The sequence below is a fragment of the Psilocybe cubensis genome, chromosome 8, assembly GCF_017499595.1.
Source record: "Psilocybe cubensis strain MGC-MH-2018 chromosome 8, whole genome shotgun sequence".
NCBI lineage: Eukaryota > Fungi > Basidiomycota > Agaricomycetes > Agaricales > Agrocybaceae > Psilocybe > Psilocybe cubensis.
Window position 1 is genome coordinate 2,039,908 of NC_063006.1, and position 21,856 is coordinate 2,061,763.

Genomic DNA, 21,856 nt, shown 5'->3' on the forward strand with positions numbered 1-21,856 from the left:
TGTCGTCTAAGTTTTAGTGTGTATGAAAGACTGATAAGACGCGACGGGTAAGTTTTGCCAGTGGTTAAGTTTGATTGTCGACAGTTGTAAGTAGCAGTCTTATTAAATTTTGCCGCGGACCACTCAGGATTGACCGTAACACATGAACTACCTCCTGGGAATCATAATGTATGAATTTTTTGCCTCCGCTGGTGGAGTACCTGACCAGCAGGGATTTGTTCCAGCTCTGCGCTCGGCTCGTTGTCAAGTCGTTGTTGGTTCAATTACTCGGGCACTCTCGGCATCGTTGCCGATTGCATTCGGCATTCAGTCTCCGACAGTTCGATCCTATCATCCCAGTAAACACAAGCGTTGTTTAATTTCGAGTTGGTTCACACTATCTTGCATTTGTTATCGATAATTGTCATGTATTTACTCGCAATCCCAAGAATCATTCAAATGGACTCGCCATTCGAAAAACTACTCTGGACATTGCGACACATATATAGGAAAGAAGCCTTCCCTGTGTCTCACCGAGAGATATCTTGCGCAGATGTCAACCGGGAGTCATACTTCAAGGCAGTACGCACGTGGGAGTTTCTTGCATCTTTCTTTGCTTCAAGAGGTTACAATCCTCATACCAAGGACCCAAAATCAGATTATCTGCTTCCAGTCCCAGACTTGAAGCACCCAGAGGATACTACGTACCCATTTGCTCGATTTATTCCTGGTAAATATAACGACTTTTTTTGGGGAGTAAGTGTTTTTTTGAAATCCCCTCTTGCTCATCATTCTCATATGTCTGCTTAAGGCCCCATCATTATGGGCTGCACGAGATAAGCTCGGACGAGATGTCGTGATAAAGTAAGACATAATGACCATACTAAATACGTTCTATAACGTCAATACACCACAGGATGATTTCCGATGTTTCTTGTCCGTCTCAAGAGTTGAGAGCCTTACAACGATTAAATTCGAAAGATCTTCGCTCCGATCCCTTGAATCACACCATTCCTGTTCTAGACTTTTTAACTTTTGACAATCTGGTTTTTGTTGTCATGCCCAGGTAACGCCTTGTCCGTACATCTATGATTAACCTTATCTTCTATCCAGATGGAATGGTGCTTTTGAGCCAGAGTTTGAGGTTGTGGAAGAGTTGTTAGAAATGACGAAGGTCTGCCTCGAGGTATTGATTCGTTTAATCATTTGTGGGATAACCATTAGGCTAATTAACTATCAGGCATTCGTGTTTTTGCACAGAAATAGGATAGTACATCTGGATTTCCTCGGCCAAAATACCTCAATGAATGTCATTTTGGACGATCGTGAACCCATTACACAAAGAGGCCTGCGGCGCCCTGGGGAAGTCCGATATGCTCTAATAGACTTCGGTAACGCTATAGTGTTTCCTGAGGATACTATTATAGAAAACGTCATTGCAACTCGTCCTCTTAATTATTGGCTGCGCGATCTCCCTAAGATAGACGGCGCATACAATCCATTCAAAGCCGATATTGCATTCTTGGGAGCGGAGCTGGAATACAAAGTCAGGGTAAATATCATTAGTAGGACCATGCGTTATATGTACTAAAGCTAGTTTAAACAGCATATCGAAAATATCATCCCTGAACTCGGCCCATTTTTCGAAAATCTAAAGAGCATGATGGACGATACACAATTTACAGCTCCCCAGGCTCTGTTCCGTTTCCTAGAAATTTACAACAACCTAACTCCTGAACAACTGCAAATGCCTGTGGTGACGCGAACGTGGAGAAACGGTGAGTATCATCATTATCCTTCCGTCTTGCTGTTTTGACAATGTGTAGGAAAGTTGACGTACAAGCGCCCGCAAAATTAGTGTAGGCTTATATTATTTCTTCCCACACGATTACTTTCAAAAGCTCAGAGCATGGGATTTCGGAGTAAAAAGGACGTTTTCCAAATACTTGCAGTCTATCAAAGACTGGCCAGGCAGATTTTTAAGTTGACCAACCTACTCATCTTGAAGTTTGATAGATAAAGTCGGACACACTTTGTCTCACCGAGATTTTCTTCTGTTAGTTTGCGTTGAGATCTTGCGGAGAAAGGTAGAATGTACTCAAACGCGTTCATTCCGTCTGGCCACGGTTCAGCATCTAGAGCGCGCGCCCATGTCGTACACTACACCAACTGCATCAGAGATGCACCCATGGACCCGGCGTACCATCCTTCAAACATCGGAAACGTTGTATCTCATCTCCTTTCCGAAACATTTGGCTGTCGGTTCAAGGCCTCAGATTCCGACATCAACGCTCAAACAGATTTCTCAGATTATGTCGAGAGTCTGCTAAGCGCGACTAAGCTTCCGTTCCGTGTCACTGTTGCGTCGATCATTCTGCTACAGCGCCTATACACGCGGTTACCTGATGAGGTATTTGAGCTACGGAAGCACTTTTCGCCGTATCAGCTATTCACAGGGGCGTACATCGTCGCTGCCAAGCAATATACCCACTTTCGACTGGGCCTCGACATATGTCGTTTGATCATGCACTCGGAATCTGAGGAACCAACATTCGAAAGGGACGGTGTAACAGCGGCGGTGCTCATGTCCAACGAATACTGGGCGAAACGGACCTCCTATTCCGTGCAAGACGTTAAGAAGATTCAGAGACAGTTCATCGTTGCACTGGGTGGTGGCGTGGTGGTATTCCCAGTCAAGGAAGTCAAAACCCAAGAGGTTCTGAAGCAGCTGAAGTCACTATCCATCCGACGACGCCTTCCATCAGACCGCCAACATTTTGGAACATCTCCATATTGCGGAATAGGACTGAAAAACCTGGGCCATATGACTGCAGAAGAGCACAAAGTATACTTTGAGTTCCTAGGGCAGAGACTGCCATTCATTGGATCTCCAATAGAGGTGCAGGTTCGCCTTTGAGATATGGATCTAGTTTATTGGTAGAATGGTCTTCAAGTCGTGAAATCCAGATGATTTAACCGATAGAAATCCCATGATTCTAAGCTTTGATGATCGATGTCGTTGAGAAAGAGAAGATAAGGTAAGTATGTTCATAGTACAAACAGGTTTAATAAGAATAGGTTGATGCTGGATGCTGGACATCAAATCCGAGAACGTTCTGGGAGGCGGTGCAGATAATGTTAAATGGACAACTACCAAGGCGAGCCACGGATACTCGAGCTTCCTGTCAAAGATCCTCCGTTGGTTAGCTATTTACGCGCAGAATTAATGATATTGACACGTTTGATGACAATTAAAATTGCCTGACCACTTGAGTGATTTGTTTGTGAACGAGCGCCAAGTCTATGAAACCATGATCAACCATTAGAATGTCGAGACGCCTATGGTTACTTTGACTCACAGTCTAAATATGACATTGCACCATTATTTTGATCTTCTACAAGCATATCGCTAAATTCGATTTCAGAGGCGTCTAGGTTTTGCCGGGCGATAAAAAGCTTGCTTGCTCGCCCCTTTTCGGCAAATCGATTGGAAAGTATGTTATGAACCTGAGTCGATAGAGTCGTATTGAGCACAGGAAGTGTATGCTGAGTATCAAAATAAGCTTTGTGTAAGGAGTATACGAGGTGATGAAAAAGACCCTACCATATGTGGATCTATAGAGTGGACGTCATCCACACTAAAAAGGTCATTCAGAAGTTGAGGAGATGCACTCGATCCAACCCAAAGGATCATGATATCATCATTATCTGCAGGATGTTGGTTAAAAACTAAGGCCTCCAGCATGATGTCAAGCGCAAAACATGCCTATAAGGTAGATGCCTCCTGCTTCCATGAAGAAGTAGCTGTTGCGCATGCAGAATGGCATGAGAGTCTTTTCAGTTTTGGTTCCATCCTCTTCTGTGACAACTTGTGGTAGTGCAATATGATCATCTAGGTCGTGTAGAGCGAGTAAACGGGGATAGAGATAGTGCATAAGTGCCCTGGGAGACATGGAGAGGATATGGTGTACGTGGTAGTTGCGAACGTCAGATGACACCTGACGAGCTGCAGTAAACAGTAATTGTTTTAATTGTCGAGAGTTTGTGATGAACTGACAACTGCCTACCTTTGAGTGGTTTGGTCTTCTGAAGCGCGAGCGTGAAAGCCGGAAGGGCACGGAATGCCTCCGGAATAATTAGCTGAACAATTGTGCAATTAGCAGGGGGTGGAAGGTGTCACAAAGTCATTAGATACCTGAGTAGACCGCGTAGCTGCCGCACACTGAGTTCGATAACCCAAAAGTAGTGAAGCACACTTTTCTGTAAGCTCTTCCCTGATGATAAGAGTCCTCTGTTGGGACATTGTCGACATGGCTACCGAAAACATTAATTGTAACCATGCAGGGAGCGTTTGGATATGTACCTTCTTTCGCGAAATGAGATAGGACGCTCTCTAGATCTGCATATTGGAAAAGGCTGCCGGCAAGTTCCACAACGTCCATTGCAAGGTTTATCACTCTGACCCTTCTTTGTCCTTCGACACTCGTATATAAAACGGCGCATTGTAGAAAGGCATGCTCTCGAGGTGACAGGGTGCGTGTGTGTTCAAGTTCAACGGAGAACGCCGCGTCGGAGGACATGTTGGCGAATGCGAGCTCATTTGGTGCAGATGTATAGAAAGCACCATAGTGAGCTTTGACTTGCAGACCTGTTAAGTTTAGTTAGGTTACATATAGACAGGTAGTTTGGATGCATACACACATCACGAAAGAAATTAACGTACCATAGGAAGTCCGTACACGCGCCATACAATTATATCCTTGGCCTCTTGATACAAGCCTTCGCAGCTGACCTTGTACGACGGGCCCATCTCTCTCCGGAACGAAACGCGGATGCCAAAATACATCGCCGCCTGTGCGGGTCGCAACAATACAAACACTCCCTGTATCCATATATTTGCTTGGCGCCAGCACCATGCTCACCGCAACACCATGCTCAGCACACTCTTCAGCAATCGATATCCAAGTGCCAGAACGTGGAGAATGTAATGTTTTTTCTTTATCGGTGTCATACAGAGCTGTCTCGGCCGGAGGTGTAAGAGGTAGCTCGCCTGCACCAACAGTAGGTAGCGCTGAATGGAAAAGAACCAGATGTCCACCTCTGCCGGCCTTGTAAAAGAATATAGTCAGGTATGCTATATGAAGAAAAAGAAAAGACATGTACCAGCGCGGCGAGACTGCCGCGAATCATAGAACCCAAACACGAGTCGCTAGACGTTGCACCGGCAAATTGCGAAGGTAAACTGTCAATTAGAGATTCTACAGCAGATCTTCGACGTGGGTGTTACTTGACATTCTAGTATTAAAGTCAAAGGCTTACCTTCGCTCCATAGGATCTACAAATAACCCAAGTTTTGGTAAGAACACCTCATCAAGGTCTGCAACAACAAGCATCTGAGTTATCTCTGACTACGACGATTTCCACCCCGAAGTTAATGCGCATTCAGGCTCGTGATAATTTGAAGAACGCACAGCGAGGTCGTAAAAGTGCAACGAGCTATCGAAAGTAGTGATCGCGAGTCTGCTGGAAGTCGGGTAGCTAGGCTCAATCCCAAGGTCGGGGTTTCCGTAAAGAATAGTTTTCAACGCGACGCAAGAGGCATGAAGAAATCCCGAAGAGATCGCGTCAATTGATACGTCAAATGCGAAAATGTACGTCAAGGAACACGGGTCCCGTGGGCCTGGTTGCACAGTCTCAACAGAGTAGAATGGCTGAGCTATGTGAGCCGGAGGATTCTGTGCCCAATATTCTTTAGACGAGGTAACTTCGAAGTCCACCGTTCCCTTGTTCAATTCCGGGCGCTGCATATGGTCTAGTCTCAGAAAATTGGCGTCCAAATTGCAGAAGTATTCAGGAGTCACTGGAATTAGTGGATGTGAGATATAGAGCACAGTATATGTAAAAATATTGTCGCGTACCTTCTGTTTCGTGTCCACAAAGATTACATTTCCATCGGATACCGCCTGACATCCATCTACACCATGGGTTGATGTATGACCTACATCGAGCGCATCGAGGTGGACCCGAAGGCCCCGTTTGAATAACAGGTACTGGCTCTTCGGCAGGACTTTGTTCTGCAAAAGGTTGAAATATGGCAGCTACTGGAACATGGCAGTCTGAAACGAGTTTAGAGGTACTGGGCATATTCCATGTCGACACGCGAACAAATTTGGGAGATGAATTGCCTGTACGAAGATAAGCATCACGTAGTATTCAGATTGTATGCGGCCCAAACGCGCACCCTGATCAACAGCAACAAAATCAGAAGTACAGAGCGGTGCATGGGTTCCTGGTAGCGTTGTATGTGTCTTTGATTCCCATACCCGTCGGTCTCTCTCAATAGCATCAATAGGAGATGGAACCTGGGCTGGGTCGATGCGTGGACGCAGACCTAAGCTACAGTGAGATTTGTAATTTTGGGATAAAATCTGATGTTAAGCACCTTTATACTGAAGACCAGCTGAATGTGGGGGTTGGGGGATATGATTTGAATGAGTGTACATGTCTAAACTCTGTCGTCGTGTCCAGCGCTGAATTTCGCGGATGTCCATCATTTGTTTGGATCGGGTAAACATAGTCTTTTGATTATAATAATGGCAGCGCGTCAACGGCGCGTCTGAAATTATACCAATTGAGACACAATGCACACTCTATGCGTTGGAGAAAGCATATTTAAAAATCATATACATAGAATCAATACATTGATCAATTCCTTGAATGTAAAGATCGATGTGGTTGGTTGAGTCCTGTACGTAATTTCTTCGTGTGGCTTAGGGGTAGAACCAAACAAGTACCAACGCGTTTCTGATACTTTGACCCCGCGACACCTTTTTACTCACCCGCTACCAGTATGGCACCCAAGCCTTCTACAGAACAACTGAAACAAAAAAGCTTAACCTCATTTTTCGCCAAGGGTCCCGCCGCAAGCACCACTCCGGCTGGCTCAACCTCGAAGTCCTCCTCAAAACCCGTTGCAAAACCCAAAACAGAAGCAGTGAAAGCGAAAGAGCCAGTGCAGGAGCGGAAGTCGAGCTCGTCTAATAACGCGCTTAAATCTCTACCTCCCTCATCTCCTCATGAACCGAAGACGCCAGAAACACGGCACACGGGATTCTCCACCTCTGGGCGTAGCTCAGTCCCGTCGACGCGAAACGGTACTTCGCCACCGCCCAGCAGTGACCCCATAGATGTAGATATGTTGGACAATACTGATGATGCTAAAAGCATGCCATCGTCCACGAAGTCTGTAAGTATTTCTTTTACCTGATTCTTGAAAATGTCCTATAAAAATCCAAAGCAGACCACCCAAAGCCGTTCGAAACGAAAAGTCATTCTAGACGATTCGGACGAAGAAGCTGAGGACGCCCCGCTGGCGAGTAATGGAAGGAGGAAAGCATCCATACGGAGCTCATCTCCTACTGAAGCTATAAGAAGTTTGTTATTGCTCTTTTTCTTTTACGACGCTGCTTAAGAAATCAATTAGGTCAGACAAAACGACCTCGTTTGTCCACTGTTGTTATTGAGGATGACGAGGAAGAGGACGAGGAAGACCTGAAGGCATCGCTTTCGCAGCGCCTTTCGCGTTTCAAAAAATCTCCTGTGAAGAAAGGTAGGCGTTCACTATCTACTTTTGTGAAGTAGGTCGGGACACATTATATTAGGCAATTCCAAATCAAGGGCGTCTTCAGATGACGAAGACTTCATTGTGCCGGACGATTCGGATGAAGATTCACACTCTATCAAATCACACAAGTCGAGCTCGTCGCGTCGTTCTTCCACTTCGTCCCGCACTTCAGCTGCGTCTTCTGAAGACGAAGATCACTTTGACGATGATGACCTTGAAGAAGACGAAGCTCCCAAGAAATCCAAGGCGAAAACAAAAACTAAATCTTCAGGAAAGTCAACCTCGAGTAAGAGTTCTGCGGCTAAGCCGTCTGGAGACGGGGTAGGAAACGGAACGTTTTCACTTCTCACTGCAGCCGAACAACGCGAACAAGAAAAGAAGGATGACAAGAAGGCAGCTGAGTCTCCTTATGACTTCCTAATGGATGTTAGAGACGTAAGCTCTTATTCAGCTTCGAAATCTAAGAGCATATACCAATTATATCACAATAGAAAGACGGGAAAAGGCCGGGTGAGGAGGGATATGACCCCAGAACCTTACTGGTGCCTAAGAAGGCATGGGCAACGTTTACGCCGTTTGAAAAGCAGGTAAGTTAAATTTGGACTACAAGCTGCCGAAGTGTCTAACTGGCTATCTAGTTTTGGGAGGTCTGCATTTTTTTAAAAATTTTTGAGATTCAATAGATAATTGATACATCGACTTTCAAAGATCAAACAAAACCACTACGATACTGTATGTTTCCTATCGTCCTAAGGTCTTCATCGCGCTGACTCCCTTCTTTTCTCTCACTAGATTCTCTTTTTTCAGAAAGGGTGCGTAACTAACCCAATACGGTTGTACGTTCTCTCATTTGCGACGCGCATACAGGAAGTTTTTTGAGGTGAGATGACGTTATCTATGTAGAGTCAGCTATTTATATCGATGGCTGTAATCAGTTATATGAAGATGATGCCCGCATCGGCCATCAGGTGTTTGACTTGAAGTTGACAAACAGAGTGAAGATGTGCATGGTAAGTGCACTGTTTTAAATTTTGAAGAAGGGTATTAATTCAACGAGTACAGGTTGGTGTTCCCGAGATGTCGTTCAATATGTGGGCATCGTGAGTCTCATTTTTTCTTTCTTGAAGAAGGCGGCTAAGGTGATTTTTTATCTTCGGTAGAAAATTCCTTGCCAAAGGTTTGCATCTTCAACTTCGGAATGTGGGATAGCCTATTTTACCGAACTTCAGGATACAAAGTTGGACGTGTTGAGCAGGCAGAAACAGCTCTCGGAGCAGAGATGCGTATGGCAGCTGAAAAAAGTTCAGGAAAAACTAAAGCCAAAGGATCCTCAGGCCAAGATAAAATCGTCCGAAGGTACGATGTTTTTGCACATCTCATTCGAACACATTTCCCTAACAATAATACTAGAGAATTGAATAAAGTCTATACCTCTGGAACTCTGGTTGACCAAGAATTTTTGACAGACGATCAAGCAGGGCATTGTATATGTGTTTGTGAAGCTACTACTCAGGGTGACGAAGCCAACGACGATGTAGAACCTGAATCAGAACGCAAATTTGGTGTATGCGTATTGGATTGCTCTACATCAGAGTTCAATCTGAGCTATTTTGAGGATGATGTTTGCCGCACTCGAATGGAGACGCTAATGAGGCAAATTTGCCCTAAGGAGATATTGTACAAGAAGGTAAATAACTTTTGCATAGTTGACATCTCTATCTCATGCGCACATCCATTTAGGGGACTTTATCTAAGCACACGCTTAGTCTCCTAAAATCTGTTCTTCCTGCGGGATGCTTATGGACCTCTCTGCGACCTGTTGAAGGATTCAAATATGAGGAAACTCTTGAAGAATTGAAGAAAATATACCCTACCGAAACAGGTGAAGACGTCGAGATGGATCAGGATGATCCTTCATACTCGATACTTCCAGATAGCGTTCCAGCCCCTATTCGAGAAATGGCTCGCGAGACACTGGCAATTGAAGCATTGGGTTCGATGATCTGGTACCTACGCCAGCTGAACATTGACAAGGATATTCTGAGCATGAAAAATTTCAACATATATGATCCAATGAAGAAGGGCATGGGGCTGACCTTGGACGGACAGACTTTGGCACATCTTGAGGTAGGAAACAATGTGCATTTTTAGGCGTCCATATTGAACGACGCATTCATTTTCCTTGAGGATAGATTCTTCAAAACAATGAAGGTTCAGACGAGGGATCCTTACTGAAACTCCTCAGTCGTTGTATCACCCCTTTTGGAAAACGTTTGTTCAGGATATGGCTTTGTATGCCCCTGCGAGATATCGGGGACATCAATGCACGGTAAGTTTATTGCAGTACCTTTTTGCTAAATTTTAGCCCTCAGCTAATGTTCTTTTGAAGATTGGATGCAGTTCAAGATATCTTAGATCATCCAACATTCGAGGCAACATTCACAGATGTAGCAAAAGGGATACCGGACCTGGAGAGGATTGTCTCGCGTATACACGCTAAAAGTTGCAGAGTTAAAGACTTCCTCAAGGTTCTTAAGGTAGTTTCTGGCTAATATTATTGCAAACTGGTCTCCATCCTAACATTTGGCTCTTTAAAGGCTTTTGAGAGATTGAACAAGGGCATTACCAACCTTGCAGATGAAGCTGCATCTTTCAAGAGCACGACTATTCTTGGCCTCCTCAGAGGGGCACCGGATCTCACACCGCACTTGCGTAACGTTCGAAGCTTGTTTCAACCAGCCAAAGATGACGACGATAGTATGTTAACTAATCGTTTGGAATCCAGCTGATCTTATTACAAACATTGTTTCATAGAAATCGACGAGTTGGTACCAAGAGATGGCAAGGATGAAAGATACGATGAGGTTGTTGCAGAGATCAACGAACTTGAGAAGAGCCTCAACGCTGACTTGACCAAATTTGAAAAGTCATTGGGGTACGTGTAACCCTTTAAATTTGTTTCGATGCCTGACGATCAATTATCAACAGTATCAAGCTTGCATATTGGCATAGCGCCGTCGGAAACAAGGTAAGTCATAATCCTTCATCGATCGAAAATGTGCCACTAAAAACACGTTAGGATATCTATCTCATAGAAGTTTCAACCAGCGTTGACAAGAAGAAGCTGCCGAATGACTGGACGAAATCGTCTGGCACAAAGGTTGCGATTTCAGCATCAGTATTTTCCCTTATTCTAACGAGTAGGTGTTCTAGGCCAAGAACCGCTACGTTGTAGGATCACTCCAAAAACGTGTTCGACAGTTGAAGGAGGCACAGGAAAACCGTACAGCTGCAATCAAAGCGTTCAAGTTCCGCCTGTTCACTGAGTTCGACGTCGAGCGTGCTTTGTGGTTACGTGCGATCCGTGTATTTGCTGAACTAGATTGTTTGTTCAGTTTGGCAAAGTCATCGGCGGCACTTGGAGAACCAGCTTGCAGACCTGCTTTTGTAGATGGAGATGAAGCTGTCCTTGATTTCGAAGAGCTCAGGCATCCTACACTTTGCATGAGTACGACTTTGAAGAACTTTATCCCGAACGACGTTAAAATGGGAGGTGATGTCGGAAAAATTGTGTTGTTAACAGGTACGTGTCGTTGCTGTGGGTTTTGACATTTTGTAATTCAATTTCTAATGCAGGCCCGAACATGGCGTAAGTTGCTTTTATATTCCATCCATCATATCTTACTGAGGTTGGCCTATCATCTGAAGTGGGAAATCTACGGTGTGTATGTTTTTACTTCCTTGGTATCGGTATCTAACAGCATCCTTAAGGTTATGAGAATGACTGCGACCGGGGTCATCATGGCGCAACTTGGGATGTTAGTACCCGCCACTCAAGCCAGGTAGGCATATACGCACATGCAAATCTTTCATCCTTCTTAAATCCTCTGTCTGCTTAGACTGAGTGCTGTCGACATGATCATCACTCGCATGGGCGCATATGACAACATGTTCTCAAACGCCAGTACTTTCAAGGTGGAACTTGATGAATGGTAAGTGCAGCTTTGTATGCCGATAAACCTTACTTAACACCGTCACCAGCTGTAAAATCCTGCGTAACGCTACCCCGAAGTCACTTGTCATCTTGGATGGTAGGTAATCTTTTGGTATCTCGTCTACTTCATCTTTATTTACATAATATCTAGAACTTGGTAGAGGAACCTCTACTTTTGTGAGTTCTATTTAACCTTCAACTGCCGAATTTCTATTAAACAATTTCTTTGCTCTAGGATGGAATGGCAATCGCTAGTGTATGTTAATCTGATGTCTTATTTCTTTTTGCTTGCTGACTTGAAACCATAGGCGGTGTTACATGAACTCGCCACACATACCCTGCCTTTGTCATTTTTTGCGACCCATTACGGCTCACTAACCGATGACCATGCCTACCATCCAAATATTCGAAGGATGTATATGTCAACCCTTGTGGACGATGAAAAACATGAAGTATGCCTTTTCAGGTACTGTTTTCGCGCATATATTGACATTATATTTCCTAGCTCGTGTTCTTGTATAAACTTATTGATGGCGTCGCCGAATCGTCGTTCGGTACTCATGTCGCCAACTTGGCCGGCGTGCCACGTCCTGTGGTCGATCGAGCAGATGTGATATCCAAGGATTTTGCGAAACAGTTCAAAGAGAAGTTGCAAATCAAGCAAGAGCAGCATGCATCCGCCAAGATACCCCTGGTTGCACAGGCCGACTTTGCTTATTTGTATAAGCTCGGTACTGGCGAAACACAACTTCCTGAAGATCGCATACGAAGGAAGGAGGTTCTTGTCCGCATGAAAGATATCGTTCGCCGGTATTTGGCGAAATCCTAAATGCCTGTTCGCGCAAGTGATTTGTGTTCATTGTTATTGCATTCCGTACACCGCTCTATAATTTGCTTTGTTCATAATATACCTATAAATACCTATTTGCTACTTTTATAACTGTACATATTGCTACAAGATGTTCCTATTGTACATACCTAACATTGCATCACTTATCTGACTTTACCCTTCCGTGACTTCGCTACAGGTGCAAGTGCTAATTATATAACAATCTGGGATGGACAGTGCACAACTTGCATTTGGGATAGTACAGTAGCGTAAGAACATGTTCTCCCCTGAAAACAGATCGACCGGGGCCACAATTTATTCACAACTCATCTTATTCCACCGCTTCATGAATGTCGAATCCATGATGTATTATCGAATTCTTGAGCATGTCGACATTGGCGTGTGTGAGGTGAAAAGAAATCCCTAGTTTCATAAGCTCTATAAAACGAGCAACGACATTTTGATCCTTGCAAACCATGGATAGTGGTTTAGGGTCACTCCAACGAGCCTGACGACAGGCGAATTCTACCTTCGTAAGGGGCCGCCTTTGGGGATTGTGGAATTCTGATGGTAAACCAGGGATGGTGGGGATCAGTGCCCAGAATGCAGGATCCCATACAGGGCGAACGTCGGAGTAATGAATGGATTGGAGGTTGGGAAGAAATGAATTCTGGTGACAGGCATCTTCTCCACTGAATTGTGCCACGGACGTATCAGCCAGGAATTGTAAGACATCAAGGCTTGCTTTGCAGATAGACAACTCTAATCGGTGAAGAGACGGTGTCGTTCGTAACAGCCCGATGAATGATTCGCGGTTGCAGAGCACATTGTGAAGCCGCAGGTACGTTAGCTGGCATGAAGATCTTTCGATGAGGGGCACGATGGAGTTCAAAAGCACTCTGGACTCGGGATCGGTTATGTGTTCGATTGTAAGATGTGTTAATTCAGGGAATGAGAAAAAGAGGCCCAGTTCTTTGCCTTGATATTTCCCAATTTCGAGGGACCTGAGTGCGTGGTGTACGATGGGAATTTCGTTCATGGGATATCTGAATGATCGCTCCGAATCGGAGATACACGAGAGTTGACAGTCCATCAACTCAGGGGCTTGTTGTAAAAGCTGGAAAAACTGGTCAAGGGTGATCTTGGTCTTGTGAAACTGTACATTGGTGACTCGAAGCCAATCGATATCCAATGACTGGAACCCAAAATTTGACAGCGAGACATGCGTAGGTCGTGGTTTCAAGCCTTCAACCTTGAATTTGGCATCACCTTCCACCCGATTATAAGTGTCGAAGGGATATTCTAAGAGAAGTTTTCGGATGATAGGTGTTCCTTGTGCATTTCCAGTGAAAAGGGGCAGTATCTCGGACCTGCAAATAACTCTGAGGTCTTGCCAGCGACTTGAATATCGATTGACGAGATCAATGACTTGACGAAATATCCCTTGACGATTGCGAATTTGGTGGTTTAGGTCTGGGTGGTAGAGGGACACCTCGATGGATAGCGGCAGCTGACCTGACCTGCTGAGACACTCCTGTGCCACTTCCAGGCAGGTCCAATGTTCATAACCCCTAGGATTGATGCTGATATGGGTCCAGAGCTGAGGAGAGGACCACGCGATACGGCGCCACGATTGAGAAACGGCTCCAAGAATCAATGGAGCACAGCAGTTGTAAACCTGTTGGCAACTTTTCTCGACAGAATTCTGCGAGTCGACGTAACATTCGAAGACGCTTGCCATGACTTCCGATGGGAGTACACGAACGAGGGGATCGTGTCCACGATTTATCTTGGTGCGGAGGCGACGCTGCTGATCTCGCATCTTCTGGAGTTGCTGCATGAAGGACATTTTCAAAGAAACCACTTGTTTCTCGAATTCTACGTATCGGCGACAGGAGAGGCAGGGTTGCCCATCAGAGATTTTGCAGTTTTCGTAAACTTGCATGCCTTCCAAATCCTCTTGGGAATCATGAAGTAGATCCATGGAGTAGTATTGGTTTGTTGATGTTGGTGGGTTTCGACAGAGGCGAATTGTGTTAGGAGGTAACTCGGAAGAAAGAACGAGGAGTGGGATTGTCTCGTACAGTGTGGCAATGCTAACAGCCCGTCGGCCATTCTGTGACCATGTGTTTCAGGTCCGTCATGAATTCATGAATCCAAAGCAGAAGAGCCGGGTAATTGGAGTGGTATTGAACTTGGGAGTGGTGTCCATTTGTTGGTCGGTTCTGGGGCCTCGGTGGGATTCAAGTGTAAGTTGCGGCCAGGGCCCCGGGGATTCCAGCTTCGGCTTCAACTTATTTCTAGGGGTCAAAGCCGTGACCGGGCCAAAATTTCAATGAAATTTGCCAAATCCTGTTCTCATTAATAGACCATGTATTTTCCATTCTAACTATGTATGTGCAAATGCAGAGCGATAAAACTAAACTGATGCATTTCCAGCAAGTTATTCTCCGAGTTGCACAGACTCCGTCGATATTCACCAAACTCCCAGCACACCCAATTGTCATCCAGTTATCGTATTAGCTTCTATTAGCTTAAAGTAAGCTGATGATGTGCAAGTGATAGTTTCAGCACATCCCTGCTTGAGTAGTGAAGGAGTTCGATCTCCGTCCCGGAGCGTACAGCATCAGCAAGGCGCATTACTACATTTTTGTCTTTGCAAATAAGGTCCCCAAGTTCCTTGTCGCCTATGTCACCTGAGATGTCGAAACTCAAGGTTTTAAGCTGGCGCCGGTTGGGACTGTGGATGTCCTGAATTCCTAGCACTTTAGGAGTAAGTGCCCAAAGCTCGGCGGTCCATGTATAACTGTCAGTAAAGTAATGGAGGTGCTGTAAATTTGGAAGAAGGGACATTGTTCCGTCAGCAGTGGCGGCAAGAAAACGCAAAATTTCCATCGGGTCAGGTTCAACGACTGCATCACAAGATGCCAACTCAAGCTTGTGAAGGGATGGCGAGGTGTCGAGCAGCCTGCGTAGCTGCTCAGTGGTGCATATAGCATCGCTAAGCATCAAGCTCTCTAAACTGCAAGACGATCTTTGAAAAAGATCGGTAATGACATCCAATTCGTAATGTGGGCAATTAAAAAGGCCGAATTGTTTTAGTGCTGGGAAAAGAAAATTATTGAAAAAAAGATTGAGTTTCTTTCCATAGTAATTATCGATGGACAGGTTTTGGAGTTGACGGTGCACAAAAGGAGTACCAGCCTCCGCTTGCGAATATCCTACTTTGGAGTCACAAATGTCAGTCAGAGTGCAATGTACCAATTGCGGGGCATGTCGTAAAAGTTGCGCTCCCTCGTAAAGCGGCATAGCTGTCTCAAAAGTTATTCTGGTAACTTGACTCCAATTGATCGCCAGTGATTGAAAATTGATGCCTCTCGCTTCGAGGTACACAGGCGAATTCATGCCTGTCAAACTAAAAATGTATCCTTGGGGAGGTGGTAATAAATCATCTGAATCGCGAAGCTTTATGAATAATCTACGCAAGGTCGGTGCTCCGTGCGTGTTTCCACATATCAAGGGAAGAATTTCGGGTGCGCAGTGCATTTCTAAGCTTTGCCAGCGGTCGGAAAAAGAATTGACTACAGAAATGAGACCTTGAAGTGCACCCTGATGGTCCCATGTGCCTTCGATGCTGGACAGACAACAGGTTAGTTGGATGAATAGAGGACGCTTTCCAGACCGATCGAGGCATTGCTTGACTATATCCACGCAGTTCCAGTCGTCCGCTCGTTTAAAATTGATACGAATGCTGCGCCATAGTTTGGGCGTCGACCATGCAAGCCATCGCCAATCCCGACATACAGCGCCAAGAAGCAGTGTCAGACATTTATTGTTTGGGAGAAGATAAGATAAAGAAGACCAAGTTTCTTTTTCTTCATTGATGCTAGTGTAGAACTTGAATATTCTGCATAGAATTTCAGGAGGCAGTCGACGTGTGAGTGGATCGTGACGTCGGTTGATTTCCGTGAGCAGTGTATTCCGACAGGACATCATGGATGAAAGGGATTCTTTGGCAGCCGATATTCTTTTCTCCAAATCGATAAATGCTTGACAAGGCTCGCAATGTTTCCCGTCCAACTGATGAAGAGATTCCACAGTACTGGCAGTTTGAAGTTCCAAGGTAGCATCTGCGTCGGATGTCTGATTTCTACAGAGAATGCAGTGCATGTTTCGTTGAGCTTTGGCACTCCAAGTAGTTTTGACGGTTGGAAAACGAGAGTAAAATGTGACTGTTTGAATGTTTGTACTCAAGTTTGAACCAAACGCAGCTTTAGCTTGAAATTACACTGCTGGCGCTGATACATATTTGATAGAAAAATATGTATCGGTAATTATGTTTCCTGTTGGTTTTTGACGCATTTTTCTTGTATATAGAGTCCGGGGTTACCCAATTAGGGAAGACCGAAGCCTATATTCCAATAAAATACGTCAAAAAAATGTAGGAAACATAATTACTGGGTCTTATTTTCTTTGAAAATATGTATGAGCGCTAGTGGTGTTAAACCTACTTATACAACATCTGGTCACATCACCTGACTATGTACCTCCAAATGTGAATTGTTTAGTCACGTCACAGCGGTACTTTAATCCCAACCACCAGTTACTCCTCAGGGGAGCGCGCCTCAAACGCCGTAAATGTTAAGAACCCATGTTCTAACTCGTTTTCTGTGAAATCAATATGATCGTGGAGGGTGTCGGCAATACCATATAAAGAAATAGAGCTGTAATGATTTTAATCCTTTCAACTCAGATTGTGATAGGCCATTGAAGCTTGTAGCATATCCTTCTTGTTCCATGTAACTTGTAAGCTCAATGTCCATGTCCGTCTCCTTTAATGAATGGCAGTAGTACAGGAGAGCAGAAGATTCTCAGGTTCATCCAACGACTCGATTGTTGATTTATCAGAGAACTGAAACGTAAGAATTCTTCTCTAGGGTCATCTTCAATCCAGTCAATCCAGGGGTCGTATTGAAGAAGGGACAAGTGAATGGATAGTGAAAATTGATGCGACAGATCAAGCCATTGTTGGAGAATTTCCAATTCATTCGAATGGTCTGGAAGGTGAGTCATAGATACTCTAATGTGCGTCGATAGACGAGGTTCCGACTATGAGATTTGACGCCAGGATTGACACACGGCTTCAAGAATCAAGAGAGAACAATTGGTTTTGTGGACATCCCATCATGCGTAATTTTCATCGTCTTCGTCATCCTATGGCTTCAGAATACAATTTAGGGCGTAGAATTTGAATATGACGCAGACAAGATCTAGAGGCAGCTGTCGCGTAATTGGGTCATGGAAACGGTTGATTTATGTACACAGCTTGTTTTGACGACCCAGTAGGAGAGGTAAACTTGTTTTCATGGCCTGTATCTGTGTTTCGAGATAAATATATTCGTGACATAGAGCACAAGGATGCTCTGGTGATATTTCACAGATTTTGCGCGTGTTGGAAGTGCCCAAGTCTCCAGATCCATTGCAAAGAACGCAGTTCGACATGTTTCACTGGAGGGACGCAACTTATGATACAAGTAGAGGAGATGTCAATGCGATAGCCTACAGTTTTGCAGATACATGACGCTGGTGGCCCTTCAAGCTTCAAGCTGTGAAAAGTTAGCTACTAGAAGCAGTACACGTGAGGAACAGCCTATCAGTCGAGGCTCGAAATGGACGTAGACCATAATCCACTTGCCAGATGAAATCAAACCTGGGACATTAACATTGCTCTGAGACCAAGCTGTGATATTTGTCGACTTTTCTCCGCAGAAAATGACTACATATTGAAGTCGGTACATCTCCGATTTTAAGAGTTGACCAGGTCAGATTTTGGTAAGTCTGCTCAATAAGCCTAATGGTTTACTTCGAGTGGTTGGAAAACAGTATCGGTGCCATATATTCGTTTTTGATCATGTCCCGCATGTTACCACTAAACACCCTTCAACGTGCTTAAACGTTCGGCAACAAAGAGCACAAGTTAGGGTGGTATGAACCGCAAAAACGACAGATAGGGAGAACGCATGATCCCCTAAGGGCTGTACATAAATTCAACACTGACCTAAATTTTCTTTAGTCATCAAGCCCGACTTGCCCTATCTGTCTGATGAGGGCCGGATGCAACTCTCAGCTGAAGGTCTACGATTTGACGGGGATAAAATGAATGAACACCAGACAGCCATTGTACCTGTAATTTTGGACGAATTCAGTCGACAGATGATGTGCAGATGCAAATAAATAGGACGCACCGCACACCCGTGTTGATCTGGAAGGATACAGTCATACGACTCAATCACTGGAGTAGAGTTCAAATTCCCAAGGACCCTTTTGACTTGGCCCGCCTTCTCCGAACCAGATCCTCCGAAGACGACAGTTCGCGTACACACGAACGTATGAGACGTGTGAATAGGTCCCGCTAGGGATAGAGGCCGGTGCGGTAGTGTTCGGACGCGAACTCGAAGCCCACTCATGGGACTTCGTGTCTTCCTCAGTGTCTTCTTGATCAATATCTTGCATGGAGCGAAGGGCGGGCGAGGAGAAATACGGAAGAAGGGAAGGGAAGTGGATGTCGATGGTGCTCCATAGAGTTAAAAGATGCGTCGAATCAGGGGGAAATGACAGGGGAAGCAGAAGCAAGGGTGGTGATCGTGAATGTTGGTCGATTTTTAGACACGGTTTGTTCTGCAAGGACATCTCAGTTAGACTTTTTTGAAACGCAAAAAATAGACCATAAAATTTTGAAAGTACGTCTCTTGATATCAATCAAGATAAGAGTGTTGTTGTAAAGAAGTGACACCAGTAGTCATATAGGAGAATCGCAAAAGAACCATGGAGGATCAAAGGTATTGCCAGATCTGCAGGAACAAACAACAATCATTCTAGGAGCCAGATACGTGTCCATTTCAGTTTGTTTTCTTCTCTTTCGCAAAAAATCGCAGAGAATACAAGGAGAAGTAGGTGATACTGAAGACTTTTCGTGCATAGCGTGTTCAATATTCAATATTCAATATTCAATGTTCACCTGAAAAGTAGACAAACGGATGGTACCGGACCGCCCTGCATGATCCACGATGCCAACTTCGACAGACCATTCCCTTGCCAAGTTGCGTACCTGGAGGTGCATCCAAGGATGTCTGATCCCCAAGCCACCAGGTCGGTCATGCTTCCCAATGTCACCATAAGGAGCAAGAATTGGTGGGCATTGAATGTACGTAGTTCGGATCGTTGGTGATTGAATATGAAGAACGGTTTGGTCAAGCTGCACACCATGATCTGGAGAATCTTCCTGTTCTGTTGCGTCACTGACTGTTGGCAGTTTAAGAAGCACCCTTGGGGATTCAGGAAGCGGGGAAGAAAGCCGGTCGTGAAGAAAGTGGATGAAAGAATCAGCAAGCAGAGTCTGATCGGTAGCTGAACTGAACAGAGTCAATGGGTCGGAGCTTGTGGATGAGAAGAGAGAGATGATAGAAGGCTGCACTGTAGATAGTAGCATTTGAATATAGGTTTAATCCAACGAGTTGTGCGGATTGTACAGGGAGAAATTTTCGCGTTTTCGAATCTGAAGTAGTTCAACAAACCTGAGATTGCCAGCGTTGAAAACTTTGCAGGTCTCGGACTTTCGGCAATCAATGAGCCGGTGTTTGGGTTTTGCTTTCAAACCAAATAGTAGATATGTTCGGCTTTCGCCGTCAACGTTTGGAACTTCAACTGGAACCAATTCTTAAGTCAAAACTAGTAATCAGGACTCGGAGAGCGCCAATATACATTTAACCGGTTGAAATACCTAATTCTCTAAGATTTACACTATATACAGTGGTTGTTGTATAGAAAATTCGGGGTTTAATATGGCTTCTACTCCGGGATCACTGACACCCAACGGGTCACCCGCCATTCGCAGCGGCTGGAGAATCTTTGACGAACCTCATGGAATCCCTGTCCTCTCGGGCTCTAGAATTTAATGAATTTTTAACGGCTCACTTGAAATGACATCAGATCTGGTAGATGCGTTGCATTCGCAACATGATCCGCCCTCTGTCTGTCAAGTCATACCAGAAATCTGATACGGACACGCATGAGCACATTCTTCCATCTCCATATGAAATACTTGAACAGAAATTATGACTGTTATATTGAATTAAACCGCTTTTATGACACTATTTGTAGTCAATGGAAGAGTTGACACCGGGTGAAGGTTGTCCATCCTCTCATGCTCCGATGGGATATGACGTCAACAACCAGGTACAATAATTTCAGAGAGTGGAAGGTAAAGTAATTCACGGATTACATCTTATACATACTGACAACCTAGCAAGTATTTTAAGTGCACCCCTATGAGAACGCATTGTTCTCGTATTGGCCTGATAAACAATCTGAGATTCATCTATAGATCCGATTTTTTGACCGGAGGTGACCCCTAAGCGCCTCCTTTCTATATGCTAACTTTCAACGCTGATACACTAGCAGAGACCACTGGGGTATAGATGGGTTCTGGCAAAGAGCCTTTAGCAAGAACCACCCGTGTGGTGATGTAGTCGTTTGTATTCAAGGTTAAGTCGATATTTATGATTTACTAACCCTATAGTCACTTGGTTAGCCTCATTTCCTAGAGAGCATCCTAATTACCTGTAAGCCCAACAGGAGTCTTAAATATGACTAGGATTTGCTTATGATACTGGTTTGACAAGAGGATGCGCTTGCTGACTACCCTGGTTCTTCTCCCGAAGGTTTAGAACTACACTAGCACGTATGACTGGATAAAAAGTCAAGTTGTATAATTAACTAATGAAGATACCAGAGGAACTATGCGCTGCTACTACTACATGTGCTTTAGAGGTACTGGAACCCACCTCACGAGATAATTCCAGATGGGAACATAGGGGATGCCAGGCAGCTTTTATCTAGTCATTGCCACTAAATAGCGATACAGATTAAAATCTGAGCTCCTACGAAGCATTTTGGAGACTTGATTAAACAAGAGGGGTACATAGTATTGGAGCAATTTGACACTATCTCCGTGATAAAGGTATGGACAGTGCCATAGGTGATGCGCCACGCGGGATAACGAAGTTCAATCTGAGCTTAAATCATTTCATCTCCGTTTTGAACTTCAAATTATTCACCATTTGCTTTTCTTTGTCATGAGACGAGCACCACGCCAATGCAATTTATCGGAGTCCCCGGTCCTCTGAGAGGTTAAAACCGCTCAAAACACAGTGTCTCATGATGATCAATTACGGTATGCCTATTGAGTTAAACTGCGAGTGGGTGCGAGGGGGTATTGATGAGGTTGGACCCGAGGGTACAAACACGCCACTATCTCTGTTGTAACATAACAAAGCACATTCAGGCATACCTAAAAAACGTCTGAACTGCTCGCCGTCTATTCTGCCAAATAGAAAAACGCCTTAGAAGATAGATGACCCAATGTCTTTTT

General features: G+C 44.6%; 6 protein-coding genes across 6 annotated transcripts; 2 read left to right on the forward strand and 4 right to left on the reverse strand.

Annotated features, from left to right (window-relative positions):
- Positions 1-438: 438 nt before the first annotated feature.
- JR316_0009153 (uncharacterized protein) lies at positions 439-2,896 on the forward strand (the record flags this gene model as incomplete). Its single annotated transcript, XM_047894861.1, has 8 exons — positions 439-735; positions 791-843; positions 896-1,045; positions 1,093-1,165; positions 1,220-1,531; positions 1,586-1,757; positions 1,811-1,838; positions 2,158-2,896. 8 exons carry the CDS (start codon positions 439-441, stop codon positions 2,894-2,896), a joined length of 1,824 nt encoding a protein of 607 aa, XP_047746320.1.
- An 832-nt stretch (positions 2,897-3,728) lies between these two features.
- JR316_0009154 (Protein transport protein Sec24D) lies at positions 3,729-6,530 on the reverse strand (the record flags this gene model as incomplete). Its single annotated transcript, XM_047894862.1, has 11 exons — positions 3,729-3,985; positions 4,047-4,119; positions 4,175-4,293; positions 4,343-4,627; positions 4,703-5,087; positions 5,143-5,248; positions 5,299-5,387; positions 5,451-5,839; positions 5,898-6,164; positions 6,221-6,370; positions 6,422-6,530. 11 exons carry the CDS (start codon positions 6,528-6,530, stop codon positions 3,729-3,731), a joined length of 2,229 nt encoding a protein of 742 aa, XP_047746321.1.
- Positions 6,531-6,829: 299 nt separating this feature from the next.
- JR316_0009155 (DNA mismatch repair protein msh6) lies at positions 6,830-12,426 on the forward strand (the record flags this gene model as incomplete). The annotated part of the gene is made up of 28 exons (XM_047894863.1): positions 6,830-7,225; positions 7,280-7,412; positions 7,463-7,588; positions 7,641-8,038; positions 8,095-8,190; positions 8,287-8,335; positions 8,396-8,415; positions 8,539-8,613; positions 8,666-8,703; positions 8,764-8,780; positions 8,833-8,959; positions 9,014-9,290; positions 9,344-9,730; positions 9,796-9,932; positions 9,993-10,140; positions 10,201-10,360; positions 10,418-10,538; positions 10,592-10,631; positions 10,683-10,763; positions 10,817-11,186; positions 11,240-11,252; positions 11,365-11,445; positions 11,503-11,595; positions 11,645-11,694; positions 11,749-11,774; positions 11,833-11,853; positions 11,906-12,049; positions 12,103-12,426. The coding sequence occupies 28 exons, from the start codon at positions 6,830-6,832 to the stop codon at positions 12,424-12,426; spliced, it is 3,948 nt and encodes a 1,315-aa protein (XP_047746322.1).
- A 331-nt stretch (positions 12,427-12,757) lies between these two features.
- Positions 12,758-14,410, reverse strand: JR316_0009156 (uncharacterized protein; the record flags this gene model as incomplete). The annotated part of the gene is made up of 1 exon (XM_047894864.1): positions 12,758-14,410. The coding sequence occupies one exon, from the start codon at positions 14,408-14,410 to the stop codon at positions 12,758-12,760; it is 1,653 nt and encodes a 550-aa protein (XP_047746323.1).
- Positions 14,411-14,955: 545 nt separating this feature from the next.
- On the reverse strand, positions 14,956-15,435 carry JR316_0009157 (uncharacterized protein; the record flags this gene model as incomplete). Its single annotated transcript, XM_047894865.1, has 1 exon — positions 14,956-15,435. The coding sequence occupies one exon, from the start codon at positions 15,433-15,435 to the stop codon at positions 14,956-14,958; it is 480 nt and encodes a 159-aa protein (XP_047746324.1).
- A 3,276-nt stretch (positions 15,436-18,711) lies between these two features.
- JR316_0009158 (uncharacterized protein) lies at positions 18,712-19,915 on the reverse strand (the record flags this gene model as incomplete). The annotated part of the gene is made up of 2 exons (XM_047894866.1): positions 18,712-19,104; positions 19,445-19,915. 2 exons carry the CDS (start codon positions 19,913-19,915, stop codon positions 18,712-18,714), a joined length of 864 nt encoding a protein of 287 aa, XP_047746325.1.
- Between the last annotated feature and the right edge of the window lie 1,941 nt (positions 19,916-21,856).